The 16637-nt window shown below is 41.0% G+C and overlaps 1 protein-coding gene across 1 annotated transcript; it reads left to right on the forward strand.

Annotated features, from left to right (window-relative positions):
- The first annotated feature begins 1504 nt into the window (after window positions 1-1504).
- On the forward strand, window positions 1505-16608 carry LOC143286895 (ruvB-like 2). The gene is made up of 14 exons (XM_076594821.1): window positions 1505-1537; window positions 2127-2181; window positions 4277-4401; window positions 5101-5173; window positions 6616-6745; window positions 7547-7613; window positions 8031-8137; window positions 8486-8579; window positions 9212-9430; window positions 10376-10494; window positions 11984-12103; window positions 14099-14228; window positions 15265-15382; window positions 15833-16608. Exons 1-14 carry the CDS (start codon window positions 1529-1531, stop codon window positions 15856-15858), a joined length of 1392 nt encoding a protein of 463 aa, XP_076450936.1. The 5' UTR covers window positions 1505-1528; the 3' UTR covers window positions 15859-16608.
- The last annotated feature ends 29 nt before the right edge of the window (window positions 16609-16637 follow it).

Here is a 16637-nt window from a genome sequence, read left to right on the forward strand (position 1 = left end):
TGCGTTGAAGTCGCTTACGAGTGTATCCAGGTCGGCGTCATCTGCATCGAGAGTGATGAGTGGCGCGAATTTCCCACCAATCATGGCTTGGAATGCCTCTTGTACTTCAGGATCTTTCAATTTTTCCAGGTCGAACTTCAGTCTTGAGAAGCTTTGTTTCTTTGTTTTCTTCAGTTGGAGTTTGAAGGTCATCATTACCAAGTCGTGGTCACTTGCAATGTCAGCTCCTGGGAAACTTCTTGTCTTGGCAATGTTCACGCTAGACTGGAAACGCTTCTTTACCATGATGTAGTCTATTTGGTTGTGGTGATCTCCTCCAGGGCTGTGCCATGTCCATCTTCTGGATGCTTTGTGTGGTCCAAATGTGTTTGTTATCTTCAGGTTGTTGAAGCAGGCAAATTCCAGGAGTCTCAAACCTCTTTCATTTGTAGCGTTGTTACCATATCGTCCACATGTGCCCTTCCAGGTGTTGTAGGAGTCTTCTCCGATCTTGGCGTTCCAGTCACCTTGTACTACTATGATGTCTTTCTTTGGTGTCTGATCAAGGGTTTCTTGTAGTTGTTCGTAGAACTCCTCAACTTCATAATCGCTGTGATCAGATGTTGGAGCATATGCTTGTATGATGGTGATGTTGAATGGGGATGCCCTCAGGCGGATGGTAGTGAGCCTGCTGGATATTGGTCGGCAGCCCATGACAGTGTTAACAATGTCTTTGTGGATCAGGAACCCTACTCCATGTTCGTGTTTGTCCTCTCTACCACTGTAAAATAGTCTGTGGCCTTCAAGTGTGGGTATTTCACCGATGTTTTTCCATCGTGTTTCACAAAGTCCTAGGATGTGCCAGCGATATTTGTTCATTGCATGTGTCAGTTCTTCCAATTTTCCTGGCGTCCTTAGTGTTCTGACATTCCACGTGCCAATAGAGATGTTGTTCCTGGCCCGGAGCTTGTTGTTGTGTGGTCCACCAGTAGCACATTTGTCACCTCCACCCTGGTTTGCAATGGAAGGCGCGGTCCTTGTTGACCCGGGCGACGACCGAGCCGGTATGGGTTGAGTAGTGGTCGTCATTCATGCGGTGAGTCTTGGGCAGAAAAGCATGGCGGAGCCCATCCCTCTCCATGCTAGACTGGTCTAGCTGCGGCTTTCCTTGATTGGAGAGGCCGAGATCTAGTTTTGATATAGCGCCAGTTGCTCGCTCCCGTGCCGCGTCGGTTGAAACAACCTGCACCGTGTCCCCCTGAGGAAACACCCACATTAACGTGGCGAGAAGGTGCGACTACGGTATTCACCCTTTCTTAATAGAAGGAAGAAACTGAAGAAAAAAAAATCCACACACAAAGTATTAATTGAAAAGACGTACAGTGCTATGAGTGTGAATTAGAGGTAAAAACGTGGACAGAGAAATTAGAACACACACACACACACACACACACACACACACACACACTCACAACAGGGGAGGTGAACGCCAAATGATGTTTGCATTATTTCCCTTGGTGTAAGGTGGCGCACCGAAACAAACTTCGACATGGCGGCGGTAAGCATGCTTGTTTCAACTGTCACCTCGAAATACTGTTGTTTTAACATATCATTTGTCATTTTGATAACTTTTTACGAAGTGTATATTATTGATAACGCCAATAGACTTTGGTTTCCTATTGACTGGCTGACTGTTTCTCTGTATTCTCTGTTTATTTTGTAGTTGAGGCAAGTGAAATTCTCAGACTCGGAGAAGGTACCAGAAAAAAGCATGTGCGTTCATGTTGCATCGGAGTTGAATGATCATTGTGTTCAAATTGACGTTACTTTTGTACTAAGCCGATATTGTTTTACGTTACGACTCAAGAATTTGCTGTCGCAATATATTCTGCACCTATAAGTTGCACAAGTGAAATATAATCTCTGAAAAATAGTTGTTTTGTTTATGTTACTAAAGCAACGCTGCACCAGTTAACAAGTGTCAGATCGGTAAACAGTACACTAAGCCTAACTAAAGCAATAAAGCAACAACACAAACATTTTTCTCGCTCAAGCAGGTTTTGCTATTTAAAAAAAAAAAAAAAAAAAGCCAGTGGCATACTTCATTACTTGATTGGTTATTCCAACACTTTTCTACATTTTTACAGCCAACAGCAGAGAAGGTACAAGAGGTTCGTGAAGTGACAAAGATCGAACGGATTGGTGAGTGCTGTTGCTTGAACTTTTTTTCTGATTCTTATTTTCTGGAAACAAAACATTTATTTCCAGGCAATTGTCCTAATTTTCTTTAAATCTCTTTTTAGAAAGTATGTATCTGTCTGTCTTCTACGTCATGTATATGTTTTGTGATTTTGTTCTAAAAAAACAACAAAAAAAATAAAAATAAAAAAAAGAAGAAGAAAAAAAAATCTAGTTTTAGTTCACCCATGTCAGTTGTTTATTATGTACAAGCATATTAATGATCAGAGATGTGTTTCATAATCGCAAGCATGCTTGCGTGCTAGTGGCGAGAGGGCGAGGAGAACATGGGAAACGTTAAGTAGATTTACTTTTACCTTGCAGCAAAATTGCTCTGAAGGCTTCCTAGCCTTGACTTGCAAGGTGGAAAAAAAGAAACACGCTATCCTAGGCTAGTACTAGCGAGTCTCATGAGAACCTTGCCAAGTTAGTGTGTAGGAAACACACCTCAGTATGTGTTATGCTTTGTTTTTCCTGGCAAAAGAAAATTTTAAAAATATTCTTTTCTTTGATATATCATTGGGACATAGACTTTAAGACAGCATGTATATTTTCCATGGCCAGTGCTAGGCACCAATCCTCAGTCGGTGTGCAGTAAACAGCTCAACATTGGTCCAGAATAATAACATTCAATGAAAGTGTACGCATACTTCAGTTCTGTTGTTAAGGGAAATGCGGGCCTTTAATGATTTTTTAGTTTGCTTTCGCTGATGTCTGGCATGAATGTTTCACCGATGGTTGATACTAATGATAGAACTGGTCTGTGTAAACTGTAAGTCTTTACAAGGACTAAAAAGTCCAACCAGGAAGCAGATTCTTGACCCACAGATGGGGCATCCCCAACACCTGATTCCATATTTGCCAAATGAAATCTAACACCAAAATTACCATGGAACCCCCACTAATATTTTCCCAATAAACTCCCTCCAAAATTACTGGATGTTATGATTACTGGATGTAATAACTAGTACTTTATTGTCGTTCAGTGACATTTTGTCAGGATCTTCAAGAAGCACCGAGCTTTGTATTGATTGATGATTGATGCCTAGCTACTTCGATTTCCATAAACCAGTAGTATATTATTATATGTACTCTTTGTCAGATATTTCAACTGTTAGCAGAATTTGCTCAGATCAAGTGTGTCTTGCAATGTTGCAGTGCTTGTTTATTGAAATGTTATGGTCAGATGAAAGAATTCTCTTCCCTTTCTTTTCCTTCTCCTTATCATTATTAATCCTTTTTTTTAAATTTTATTATTTTTTTAATGAGAATCATGCCTGGTGTGTTGTCTGCAAACGGGACATCTTCTTTGTTGGTGGGCTGCAACTCCCACATTCAGTCAGTCATATACATGTACATGAGTGGGCTTTTATGTGTATGACCGTTTTTACCCCACCATGTAGGCAGCCATACTCCATTTTCGGGGATGTGCATGCGGGATATGATCTTGTTTCCATAACCCACCAAACACTGACATGGATTACAGGATCTTTCAAGTGTGTATTTGATCTTCCGCTAGCATACACACACGAAGGGAATTCAAGCACAAGCAGGTCTGCACATAGATTGACCTGGGAGATCGGAAAAATCTTCACCTTTACCCACCAGGTGCTGGTTACCCAGATTTGAACCAGGGACACTCAGATTGGAAGTCCAGCGCTTTAACCACTCAGCTGTTGCACTCATCAAACTGGACATCAAACTTCCACATTGCTCTCTGAATGACATTGACCAACATGTGAATTTGAATCACCATTATGCAGTTGGCAGTGCTGCTACACAATGTGTACCTAAGTTTTCACTTGCCAAAAGAACAGTTTTGCTTTGTTTCTGGCGGAGCACAATATTATGAATATACTACTAACTTGACTAAGTGCAGTGGACAAGTGTGGGAAGTTATTCGGCCAATGTCTCTGACAGGCAACCATGCCATACAATACAGGTGTGTGAGATTCTGAATTTGATTCATGTTTTCAGTGCTCAGTAACTTTGTGGGTTTTTTTTATATACAGCTGAAGGTCAGTAGTGATGGTTCAGTTTCTGCTCTGTCTCCCTTCAGGGGCCCATTCCCACATCCGTGGTCTTGGCCTGGACGATGCTCTGGAAGCACGGCAGACGTCCCAGGGCATGGTGGGTCAGCAGGAGGCCCGCAGAGCTGCTGGCATCATCCTGGAAATGATCAAAGTGGGTGCACCTTCCCAGCTCCCAGAGTTCCCAAATTCCTTGCCACATTACAGTTAATGTTGATGTCTGCTGGTACATGTTTTGGTCCAGAAATGTGAGATGCAATTTTGTTGTTTGACTGAGTCAGAATGTGGATTAAGCGAGCATTGTTTCAAGTTTATTCTATCATGTATGTCCTGAGAAGTCTTTTTTGTTTTGTTTTGTTGTTGTTGTAAGTTTACATCCACAGTGTGAGAGCTCTGATTACTATATCATTTTGTTACTTATTGTGTTGTTTAAAAAAAAAAATTGGAAAAAGAATTGTTTCTCACTATGCAACTTGAGGCAGGACGTATGGTTATTTATTTGTGGTCTTTTGATACAGATTGATGATTTTAGAGCATGAATGATATTGAGCATGAATAAATGTAAAATGATTTGCATTTGTTGTAATTTCAGCAGTAAGACAGTTTTGAGTAAATGACAGGAGGTATGCACAGAGAAGACATGACTTTGATGTTGCACACAGGCATGAAATATATGTTGCTGGGGTCTGGTTTTAGTTAAATTACAAAAGAATGTGTGTGTGTGTTGTGTGTGTGTGTGTGTGTGTGTGTGTCATTGTGTATGTCTGCTCAAGAGTCCAAATTCTGCTGATACAGAACATTTCAAAGATTGTGGAAAATAAATGCAAATGCAGGGCTGTGAATGTGTCCACAGGAGGGAAAGATTGCTGGGAGAGCGGTGCTGATTGCCGGACAGCCAGGCACTGGAAAAACTGCCATTGCTATGGGTCAGTAGATTTTTCTGCCTTGTTTTTTGTTTAACCCGGAGAGCGCGATGAGCCACGATCGTGGCTTTCCCGGTGAAGTGCGATGGGCCACGATCGTGGCTCTGTTTACATAAGGTCCGACATCATACGGCTATACTCGGCAGCCTTCGTAAAACTGCCTCGTTCTGGTGTTACTGCCTCCCTGCTTGTGTTGCACAAACTTTGACCGAGTTTACTAGTCCAGATCTTCGTATTTTTTGTAAACAATGAGTGACACTGAAGTTGACAAAGCTCAGGAAATGACTGACCTTGTCACCAGTGATGATTCGTTTGCTGACAGGGATTCTGGTGAAAACGGTTTTGTTATTTTGACACTTGGGCATGCTGGCTTGCTTGTTGTTCATTCAGTTTTGTGTCTCCAGCCACAAAAACTGGGGGCTGGGTGATGGGGGTGGGGAGGGGTGGTAAAGTGGGTTGGGCATGGATCTATTGCGATTTCTTGACCAAATCAAGCTAGAAACTGGAAATTATTTTGATTTAAAGCATTCTTGCTGCTTTTGAAAGCAACATGAGCTAAAAGAAAACATTTATTTTTGTTTTTGCCTGTGATTGCATAAAGTATTGTGGATGTGCACGTGCATGGCGTTGGTGGGCGTGTCTCAAACAAATAATACAATGCTTATAATTTCATTGTTTCAGTTATATTCATATCATGATTCTGCAGCCAGAACATTTTTTGTACAGTTTAATGCCAATTTTGAGATTTTGACTCTGTAAAAGATGTGAAAATACCTATAAACATTGTGGTTGACGTTTTTGGAAAACAAGTGTGCAAAAGTTGTTGATTATATCCTGTGGAATATCTCCAACTACATACAAGGTACAGCCTTTTTCTTACTTTTATCTGATTCTTCATTCACTCTACTTTCCAAAAATGTATAGGTTTACCTATTTATTCTTACTGATAAGCATACAAATGCCACAAATCAGAGCACAGGTAGCGGAGGCAAACTATCCCTTTGTTTTAAGCATGATTTCTGTATGTATGTTTTATTTTATCCAGCACTTTGAGGGTTAAGAAAGATGGGGTGCAATGGCCAACTTGTTAGAGGGTTTGATTTTAAATGTGGGGGACCTGAGCTCGGAAAATGACATACATAAAATAGAAAAATAATTTTTGCACTTTTCAATGATATTGTGAAACACTGTATGCAGTGTGCTGAAAAGAGGAGCTGCAGAGAAAAATGTTAGGTCTGTAATGATGTATCACTGTGATTGTGAGTAAATAACATTCACATTTATTTCATAGCAGAAGACTTTGCTTCCAGAGGAGTGTTAGGGGTGGTGCAAGCTTGTAATTTTTGTTGTTGTTGTTAAAATAGTGTTATTATCAAAAACCAGTGTGGGGCTGTATTCCAAAATGAATATGCTCTTTATTACAACATGAGATATATTTTTATCAGGCATGGCTCAAGCACTGGGATCTGACACACCATTCACCAGTATTGCTGGCAGTGAAGTTTTCTCTCTGGAGATGGGAAAGACTGAGGCTCTCACACAGGCATTCCGCAAGTCCATCGGCGTCCGGATCAAGTAAGTAGGATCACATGTGTACCTCAGATGATTTTTTTTTTCAGTGTTGTGATATATTTTGTCTGTCATTTGTTGACCATTGCTTGGAATGAAGAAGCTGTTTACATACCGGTGTGCTTGCCTTGATCTCTGGAGTGCTGGTGGCCTTGTGGTAGAGTGCCCATCTAAACAGGATCTCAAGAGTCATGCAAGGACCGAGATTCTTGCTCCCACTCTTTGAATGGTAGTCTTTGTGCTTCTCATTTGAATGAAGTGACAGACCGTGTAAATCAAATCCCAGTTTTTCACGCATCATTTAGCATCCTTGCTACACCCCAGAGAATCTCAGGTTGAGGATTTAAATGTGGTTGTGTTTTTCTAAGAATTGTAAGACTGCGAAGTGGACAGCATGCACAGATAGTTGTGGATTTTATTACTTGACATTCATGCCACAGTCCATTGGTTTGATGCTGTTTGATAAAATGCATCAGTGGAGCATATGAGAAAGCATCAAAAAGAATGAGCAAGTGGCACATACATGCTTTATAAGATGAGAAGAAATTCAGTTCATGCAGACTCTTGGATTGGAATGGCTTCTGCCATAGTTTGCATGCAAAGCACATGTTCACCAGACAGCACAAAGTGGAGAGAGGAATCCATGCATTTTCATGCTTATTACAGAATGTCTCTTGGCAGACTATGAGTTGAATCATGACAGATTTAGGCATATATACTTTATACAACTTAGTGATTGATTTTATTGCATATATGATAACAGCTTATACTGGATATTCCTAATGCTTGTATTGATCCTAACTTCAGGGAGGAGACAGAGATCATTGAGGGAGAGGTGGTGGAAATCCAGATTGATCGCCCTGCAACTGGTACGGTAAGTACAGTCTTCAGGATCTCTGTCATTGTTCAGATTTATGTTGTTTGGATTTGTGCTTCATTGCGTCAGGATTTTTTTTCATGTTCTCTGTCTGCCCATGAGTGCCATGTTCTCTGCCTGCCTTTGTTGTGTGTGTATCTGTATGTGCTTGCGTATGTGATTTCTACCACATAGTGCATGTTTGAACAGGAAAGTGCACATGTGATTGTTTGCAATTTTTCTTTTCTATGCCTTTATACATATATATATATATATATATATATATATATATATATATATATATATATCTGTGTCTGTGCATTATTTAATGTTCAGCACTTATTTGCTTGTGGTAATGGATAATATGCATTATTGTGTAACCCTTTTGTTGGGTGGTCCCTCTCAGGTGGTTCATGTGTGTGGTGGTTATTGCAGGGGGCCAAGGTGGGGAAGCTGACCCTGAAGACCACAGAAATGGAAACTATCTATGATCTGGGGCAGAAGATGATTGAATCTCTCACCAAGGAAAAAGTGCAGGCTGGGTAAGTGCATTCCTTTTCTTTCCTTTTTTATTTAGCGCTTTACTATCTTCCTTCAGGTTCAATCTTTTCATTTGTAGTGAGAGAGGAGGCATAGACTGGTGGCTGGTGAGATTTTGCCTGATAAACAGAACTATGATGTATGAAAAAGATTGATCTTAAAGGAATGCATATAATATGTATAAAGGTAGGCAGCCTGTTGTGCTGTTTGCAGAATGCTTAGGGCTTGGTCTCTGACCGAGGATAGGTACTACATAAGTATCTGTATCAATCAGTTATTCAATCTTTGCTAACCAGTCAGTTTTATGAATTTGCTTAATGTTCACTTTTGATTTGATGCACCTGTTTCAGAGACATTGTGACCATTGACAAGGCTTCGGGCAAAATCACCAAGCTGGGGCGATCTTTCACTAGGGCCAGAGACTATGACGCCATGGGGCCACAGGTATCAAATTCTTCCTCCCCCTTGTCTCTTTTTCCCTTTGATGCTTCTTAGGGTTAACTGAGGATCCCTTTGTCTGGTGGGCTGTAATTATAGTTGTTGTAACTTGGCTCCACTAATGGGATATGAGTAAGTTTGTGATGACAAAAGTCCACACAGACCTCCCAAACTCTTTGTGTATTGCTGTTCACAGACTTGCTTCCCTTGAACACTGTTGACTTCTGCCACATTTTATTTATTTTCATTTGAAGATATTTTGTGTGATTGATTACTCCCAGTTGTGTGGTGTGTGAGGACATTTTGAGCAACTGATCCAGTCTGTGCAAAAAATGTGTAAAACTGCAGTCCTGGCTGGTGGTCACCCAGTACCTATAATGTGGATCAGCTGTCCTCAGAGGCATTCTCAGGGTGGAACTGATTGTAAAAATGGTTTTAAAAAACCCACCAAAATAGCCCAAAACAGGGAGCGAATGTCTCTTACCAACAACAGCAGGCTAAAGCAAGTCTCTGTGTTTGCGTGTGTGTGTGCAGACCAAGTTTGTGCAGTGAACAAAGCTATCTCTATATATATGTGTGTGTGTGTGTGTGTGTGTGCAGACCACATTTGTGCAGTGAACAATGCTCTGTGTGTGCAGACCAAGTTTGTGCAGTGCCCAGAGGGTGAGCTGCAGAAGCGCAAGGAGGTAGTGCACACGGTGACACTGCACGAGATCGACGTCATCAACAGTCGCACCCAGGGCTTCCTGGCCCTCTTCTCTGGGGACACCGGGGAGATCAAGATGGAGGTGCGCGAGCAGATCAACTCCAAGGTGGCCGAGTGGCGGGAGGAGGGAAAGGCTGAGATTGTACCTGGGGTGAGTGAGTGCTTGGCTGTGGGGATATGACTCTGTCCCGTGGGTGGCTGATGGGACCTGGTTCTGTCTGTAGGGGTCTGGTTTATTTATTTATTGAGACATCTTACAGCTTGCTACAGCGCATATTCTTGGAGCTCTCTGTGCTTTACGATATAGGTTCTGATGGGATCTGGTTCTGTGGTTGGCTGATGGGATCTGGTTCAGTGGTTGGCTGATGGGATCTGGTTCAGTAGTTGGCTGTAGGGATCTGGTTCTGATGGGATCCGGTTCTGTGGTTGGCTGTTGGGATCTGGTTCTGATGGGATCTGGTTCTGTGGTTGACTGACGGGATCTGGTTCTGTGGTTGGCTGTGGGAATCTTGTTCTGTGATTGGCTGATGGGATCTGGTTTCTGTGGCTGGCTGCAGGAATCTCCAATTCCTCTCTCAGAGTGCTGCGTAGGCACGCTGAAAGGTTATATACTAAGGGAGGTCACTAGCTGCTCTCACTGGAGATTGCTCCACGTGGAGAAGTAGCTTGCGCAGGACAGGAATCAGACCTATGCCAGTCGGCACCACTAGGTCACAGTATGTATATTGCTCTACACAAAGTTCATATATATATAAAAAAATTGTTCTTTCAAACCATGTTTCTGTTGACCGATTCCGTTAGCTGTGTTACAGGCTGTCTGTGTAGGCAGTTTGTGTGCAGTGCATGAATGTCGTGAAAGGAGAGAGCACAGCCCATTGAGTTGCTTTGAAGCGATTTTACATTTCATGGAAAATAATTGCTATTATTATTGATTTTCTAAAGACCTGAAGCGGAATAGCTATTATTATTGATTTTCTAAAGATCTGAAGCGGATGTGTTTGTTAAGAGTTGATAAAGATGGTGATGAGTGTTGCAGGTGTTGTTCATTGATGAAGGTGACATGGTGGACATTGTGTGCTTGCTTCTCCTTCCACAGGTGTTGTTCATTGATGAAGTTCACATGCTGGACATTGAGTGCTTCTCCTTCCTCAACCGTGCCCTGGAGACGGACATGGCTCCTGTGCTCATCATGGCAACCAACAGGGGCATCACCAGGTCAGTCATGTCCACACCTGCTCTGCTTCTACCTCTGAACAGATTGGGCGACCACCTTTCTTGGTGATGGTGGTGGTTTTTTTTGACTCACTTGTGTAAACAAAGTGAGTCTATGTTTTAACCCGATGTTCGGTTGTCTGTGTGTGTGTGTCCGTGTGTCTGTGTGTCCGTGGTAAACTTTAACATTGACATTTTCTCTGCAAATACTTTGTCAGTTGACTCCAAATTTGGCATAAAAATAGGAAAAATTCAGTTCTTTCCAGTCATCTTGTTTAAAACAATATTGCACCTCTGGGATGGGCACTAAAAAATAGAAAATGAAGCGTAATTATATGCAAACTGCATTTACTGTTATATTTATATTTTTTGTATTCTCTAAACTTGGCACTTTGATCTGATATTCTGACCCAACAACAAGAGCAGTCATTATTATCATTTTTTTTTGTTCAAACAGGAACTTCTATTGCTAAGCATGGAAGTTTTATTTATTTTGCAAACGTTTTGGTGCAGATAGTAAAAAAGGGAAATTACTCTGTAATTAATGCTAGGGGACTTAATTTGCTTTAAACTGATCTTTCTCATCTGAAACATTACATTTTGAAATTATACTCAATACATAAAAAGCTTGGATTTTTTTTTTTTAAGTGTATCACAAGTGAGTCTTGAAGGCCTTGCCTCTCTTGTTTTGTTTTTTTGGGGGGGGTTGGGGGTATTACAGGGCACTGGTGTTCCGACAGACTGCTCTGTTTCTGCCTTGGAATAGATTGGGTGACCACCTGTTTTGTTTTGACTGAAAAACAACAACAACAGGGCAATGGTATTTAGACAATCTTTTTGGCCGGATGAAAACGGGGGCACATGTATTGAAACACTAGTCCAGATTAGTTGTGTACATTAAGGTAGCAGGCAGCGTGAAGGTAGTATGCAGTCATTTGCATTTTGATATTGCTACAGCACTCTGATGTACTGTCACATATGTGGGTATGTGTGCAGTTGTCAAACAGAAATGGCACTTAACTGTAATTGTGTGTTGTTTTTATTTCATATTTTATTTATAATAGTATGTTTTAAAAAACAAGTGTTGTTTTTATTTCATATTTTATTTATAATAGTATGTTTAAAAAACAACAAGGGGTTGCTTCCAGGGGTGATGTGTACACATAACCATTGTGTGATGTGTGTGGGGAATAGTACTAATTTCTTCCAGGGGTGATGTGTACACATAACCATTGTGTGATGTGTGTGGGGAATAGTACTAATTTCTTCCAGGGGTGATGTGTACACATAACCATTGTGTGATGTGTGTGGGGAATAGTACTAATTTCTTCCAGGGGTGATGTGTACACATAACCATTTTGTGATGTGTGTGGGGAATAGTACTAATTTCTTCCAGGGGTGATGTGTACACATAACCATTTTGTGATGTGTGTGGGGAATAGTACTAATTTCCAGGTATGTAATACAAGTTGTGTGTGTGTTGTGTAACCAGGATCCGGGGCACCCACTACATGAGTCCCCATGGCGTGCCTATCGACCTGTTGGACAGACTGCTGATCATTTCTACCACCCCCTACGATGAGAAAGAAATCAAACAGATTCTCAAAATCCGGTGAGCTCCCTTCTTTGTTTATCCTGTGAAATTATCAAGTAGTTCCATAACTGTTTCCAGCTGCAGATCTGGAGGGCATTGAGGAAGAAAGGAAATGATGATTTCTCTTACAGCATAGCATAAATCGACACGAGATACAACAAGGTTATTTCCAAAGACATGATTGCCAGAGAATTTTGTTAAAAAAAAAAAAGAAAAAAAAAAAGTGCTCTCCTTGTGCCAGGGAATTTTTAAGGATTTGGGGGTAATAAATCACAAAAAATTCTAGCACAAAAGCTATGGGTGATACAGAAAGAAAGTAAATGTTTTTGTGAAGGAAAATGAGTGTAGATTCTGGTTAGGTTTTTTCCCCCCAATTAGGTTGATTGTAGATAACTGTTCAGGCATGTAAAGTCAAGATAATTTTTATGCACCTCTACATAATGACATCCATAAAGAAAAGAAAAAAAAGATACAGCTGGAAATAGCATGCCTTTTTTCAGATTATACCTGTAGAATAAATTAAAACAGGCTATAAGTTTTTAAAACAAATCACAGCTCATGCAGACATGTAAGTAAATCACTGTCCCAACAATGACAAAGGTGGGTAAAGACAACATAAAAGGTAAATCATGGTCTTAGAAACTGAGCTGGCAAGCTTTTTGACAGCTAAGGGCGTTCGCAAGTGAGAGGGTGAAGTTCTTTGATGACATTCACTCCTTTCAAGTTGCATGTGGGCCGGTTCAAGTGTCTGCTGTGCATCCGGCTTGCCACCTCATCAAACAAATCAGCTATCTGATTCAGCAGAAAAAAAGCATGAAAAACAAAAAGCATGTGTTACACGTCCAGTGCAGGTTCAACACAGCGTTTCGTGAAAATTGTGGAGCATTGGCAGTTGTCAATTTCCTACAGTCAACATCAAAACATGAGAACACTCATTCCTAAAAGCCATGCCCCCTTTGTGAACTCTGGCTGGCATTCAACCTATCATCTTACATCACTCCTCTATCTCTCCTCCCCTTCTTCCAATGCTCACTGCACATATTCTGTCAGTCATAGCCACTTGTTCAAAAAAGCTGTCTGATTGGATAGACGGACTGAATTACCAACAAATGGGCTGTCAGTTTTGTCACTGTCGTTGTCAATCACCTTCGTTTTCAAACCAATCATCTGACAAGAGAGATCCTTCTCCATTGCGAAAGCTGTCCTTAATCACAAGCAGAGCTTTCAGAATTGTGTGAATCTGCTGACTGTGACTATTTGCTTTAATGGACAGTTTTCAATGTCTTTTTTTTTTTTGCACATGATGCAGCCACCTTTTCCACGTGCGTATCACGTGGTCAGTTAGCAAATTATCGAGTAGAAAGGGGTCTTCTACCTAATGTATGTTCATTTAAGTAGTATTTTTATAATCCAGACACATCAAACTAACCGTTTCAACTCGGTTTATGTGAATTGAACCAAACTCCAATGAAGGAAAAATCGGAACATATGCAGGACGACAGTGGACGTCTTATAGGCCCTATGGCAACACTTTTTGTAGGATGTCAGCTGACGTCTTACAGGCACTCTACTGGTTAATAGCAGGAAATGTAACATGATTGCACTTTCTGTGAACGCATGTGTTTGGAAGCATGGTTGAAGGGATCTTGATCATTGGTCTCTAAATTTCATGTGATATATGTCAGTTTAACTTGCCCATTTTAGTGGAAACAGTTGCAGTTAAGCAGTATGTTGGGAAGTATGTATTTACACCAGCTGGAAGAAAAAATGTTCGCACTTTTAACATAGGTATGTACTGCCAGCATTTTCTGTTTGTTGGATTGACAGAGAATGAAAAATCTGAGATTTTGTGAAATGGATGAAATATTCAAGATTTTCTTTCTCCATTTCCCATGGGGGCCAGCCCTTCTCTCTCATCTTTCAACATTGCAGCGACCGTCATCTGTGTCTGATTTGTTGTCTTGTCTGAGGGATGGTCTGTAGTTTGAGTGCTGTGTTGTGTGTTGTTTTCAGGTGTGAAGAAGAGGATGTGGAGATGAGTGATGATGCCCTGACGGTGTTGACTAAGATCGGCATCGATGCCTCACTGCGCTACTCCATACAGCTCATCACTGCTGCCAACCTGGTCTGCCGGAAACGTAAAGTGAGTCTCTCTCTTGAAGTAGTCATCAGCTCTTTGTTGAAAACATGTTTAGTGGAGGGGTTGGGGGGCTATGTATTGTTTCCTACTTGCAGCAGTGGTCAACTCTTTGTTGGAAACACATGTTCAGTGCAGTGTAAGAACTATTGGGAAGAATGTTCATTTTGTTTCCTATTTTATGAGAAATGTAAAGACCGACTTTTTACATCAGAGGTCAGCTCATTGTTGAAAACTTGTAATGCAATGTGAGAACTCCCCTCCCATTTTATATAATGCTTTCCGATTTCATATCTTGTATGTGCTGGCGACCTGTTGTGAATCTTGAAATCTCGACTTAGAATGTTTCGTCTTAGAATGTCCACTTGAACATAAAATGGGTGGTGTGGTGAGGAGCATAAACTTCACATACATTAATCTGTTGTTTGGCAAAGAGTAAATTCAGATATGCCTCTGGCAAATGTGCACAGTTCTACTTTGAGAGGCCAGTTCCGCAGACAGGGGGTAGGATAAAAAAGACAAGTGCAGTGCACTTTGGAATGACTTTCGGCTGTTGTGGAGACTTTCTCCTTTACTGGTCCTTGAGTGGTGGTCTGGATGGTAGTCTTTTGGTTGAGACAATAAACTGAGGTCCCATATGCAGCATACACATTGCATATGTAAAAAGAACCCATGGCAACAAATGGGTTGTCCCTGGCAAACTTTTGAAGAAAAATCCACTTGGATAGAAAGAGCAAACACTTTTGCAGGCAGGTTCCCCCAAAAAGAAGAAGAAAAAAAAAAAAAAATAGAGGTGCTGCACTTTAGCGATGCACTCTTCCTGAGGAGAGCCTCCAAATATGTTGTGACAAAGAGTAATACATGCAAATGTATGTGGGTCAAAACAGGGTTGCTGGCATATCCTGACAGCTGTGTGTGATTGAGGCTGATTTTTGTCAAGTGACTGAATGAATAAATGTGGTTTCGTGTGACTGGCTGCAGTTTATTCCCATGTGACGATGTCCCCTTTTTCATCTGCTGGTGTTATGTGTATGTGTGTCAGGGGACAGAAGTGGAGATGGATGACATCAAGCGGGTGTACTCCCTGTTCCTGGATGAATCCCGATCCACCCAGTTCCTCACAGAGTACCAGCAGGCATTTATGTTCAACGAGGTCAAAGGTCAGTGTTTTGGGCCACCATCTGTCACCTTGTCGGTGGTGGTGTTGTTTCCCTTGTTATGGACACTGGATATTTATACATCACAAGTTGTATGTTTTTATAGATCTCCGAAAGAAAATGGGTTGGAAATAATAAATGCGTATATAAATAGCTGTTTTGAGAATTCCATGTCCACTTGCGTTTGAGCTTGTAGGAATTTGGGGTAAGGTTGTGCAACATCAGAGAAAATGTTTTCTTCTGGTTATGGAGATACCAAGATTGTTGATCGTTTATAAAAGTCCCTGAAAAGTATCACACCTACACTAAGAAAATCACAGTGTGACAGAAACCATGGCACTCACACACACGCTTTGCATGGTCACTGTACATAGGTATGTTTTGTTGGCAGTCATTATACACTGAAGTTACGTTCTGTTGGTATTTCTCATGTGAATACCTGTTGGCTTGCAGAGGAGGACCAAATGGAGACAAGCTGAATGAGGAAAATCGGGACAGACAGACAGACAGACAGACAGACATGAAGTGAACAGACACCAGCTGAGCAGTCATCGCTACACGCAATATGCACAGAATGGTGAAGGAGTTGACTGTGAAGAGCATGACAGTGAAATCCATCGTGCGATCAGGAGATAGTATTAACAAGGCTATAGTAGTGGGTGCATTTTTGTTTTTTGTTTGTTTTTAGCACAAGACAGGGTGAATGAGGAAGGGAATGGACATAAAACTGCATCAAGATCTGACTGTGAAAGTATGTTTTGGTGGACACTAAGTGGGGAAAACTGTTATAGTTGTTGAAGTTACATCCCATGTAACTGGACATTATACTCTGTGTAAACTAGTATTGTCTTTGAAATACTTTATGAAATGTGAAAAGGAAATGGAAGGTGGATCAGTATGAAAGTGAAGGGGAAAGCCAGAGTAGTTTGACGTGCATATAAAAAAAGTCATATAGTTATAATAGTCTATTTTGCACCAGCGGAAGTGAGCAGTTGGTAGCAGTGCAATTCAGTGTCTGTCTGCTGTGTGATATGATGTGTTGTCTGCTATTGCTCTTGGGTTCATGAGTGTGTGTTGTGTATGAATGCTTTTATGACTTCTGTATGAACTGTTTGGATGTTAACCAAAATGTGATTTTTTTTCCCCCTCTTTTAAATACAAATGACCAGAGTTACTGATTTTAACGACAGGCATGTTTGGTATTGTTCTGCAATAAAACATGAACAAAAGTGGTTTTGCGTCAGTATGTTTACAATTG

This window comes from Babylonia areolata, chromosome 10, assembly GCF_041734735.1.
Source record: "Babylonia areolata isolate BAREFJ2019XMU chromosome 10, ASM4173473v1, whole genome shotgun sequence".
NCBI classification, from domain to species: domain Eukaryota; kingdom Metazoa; phylum Mollusca; class Gastropoda; order Neogastropoda; family Buccinidae; genus Babylonia; species Babylonia areolata.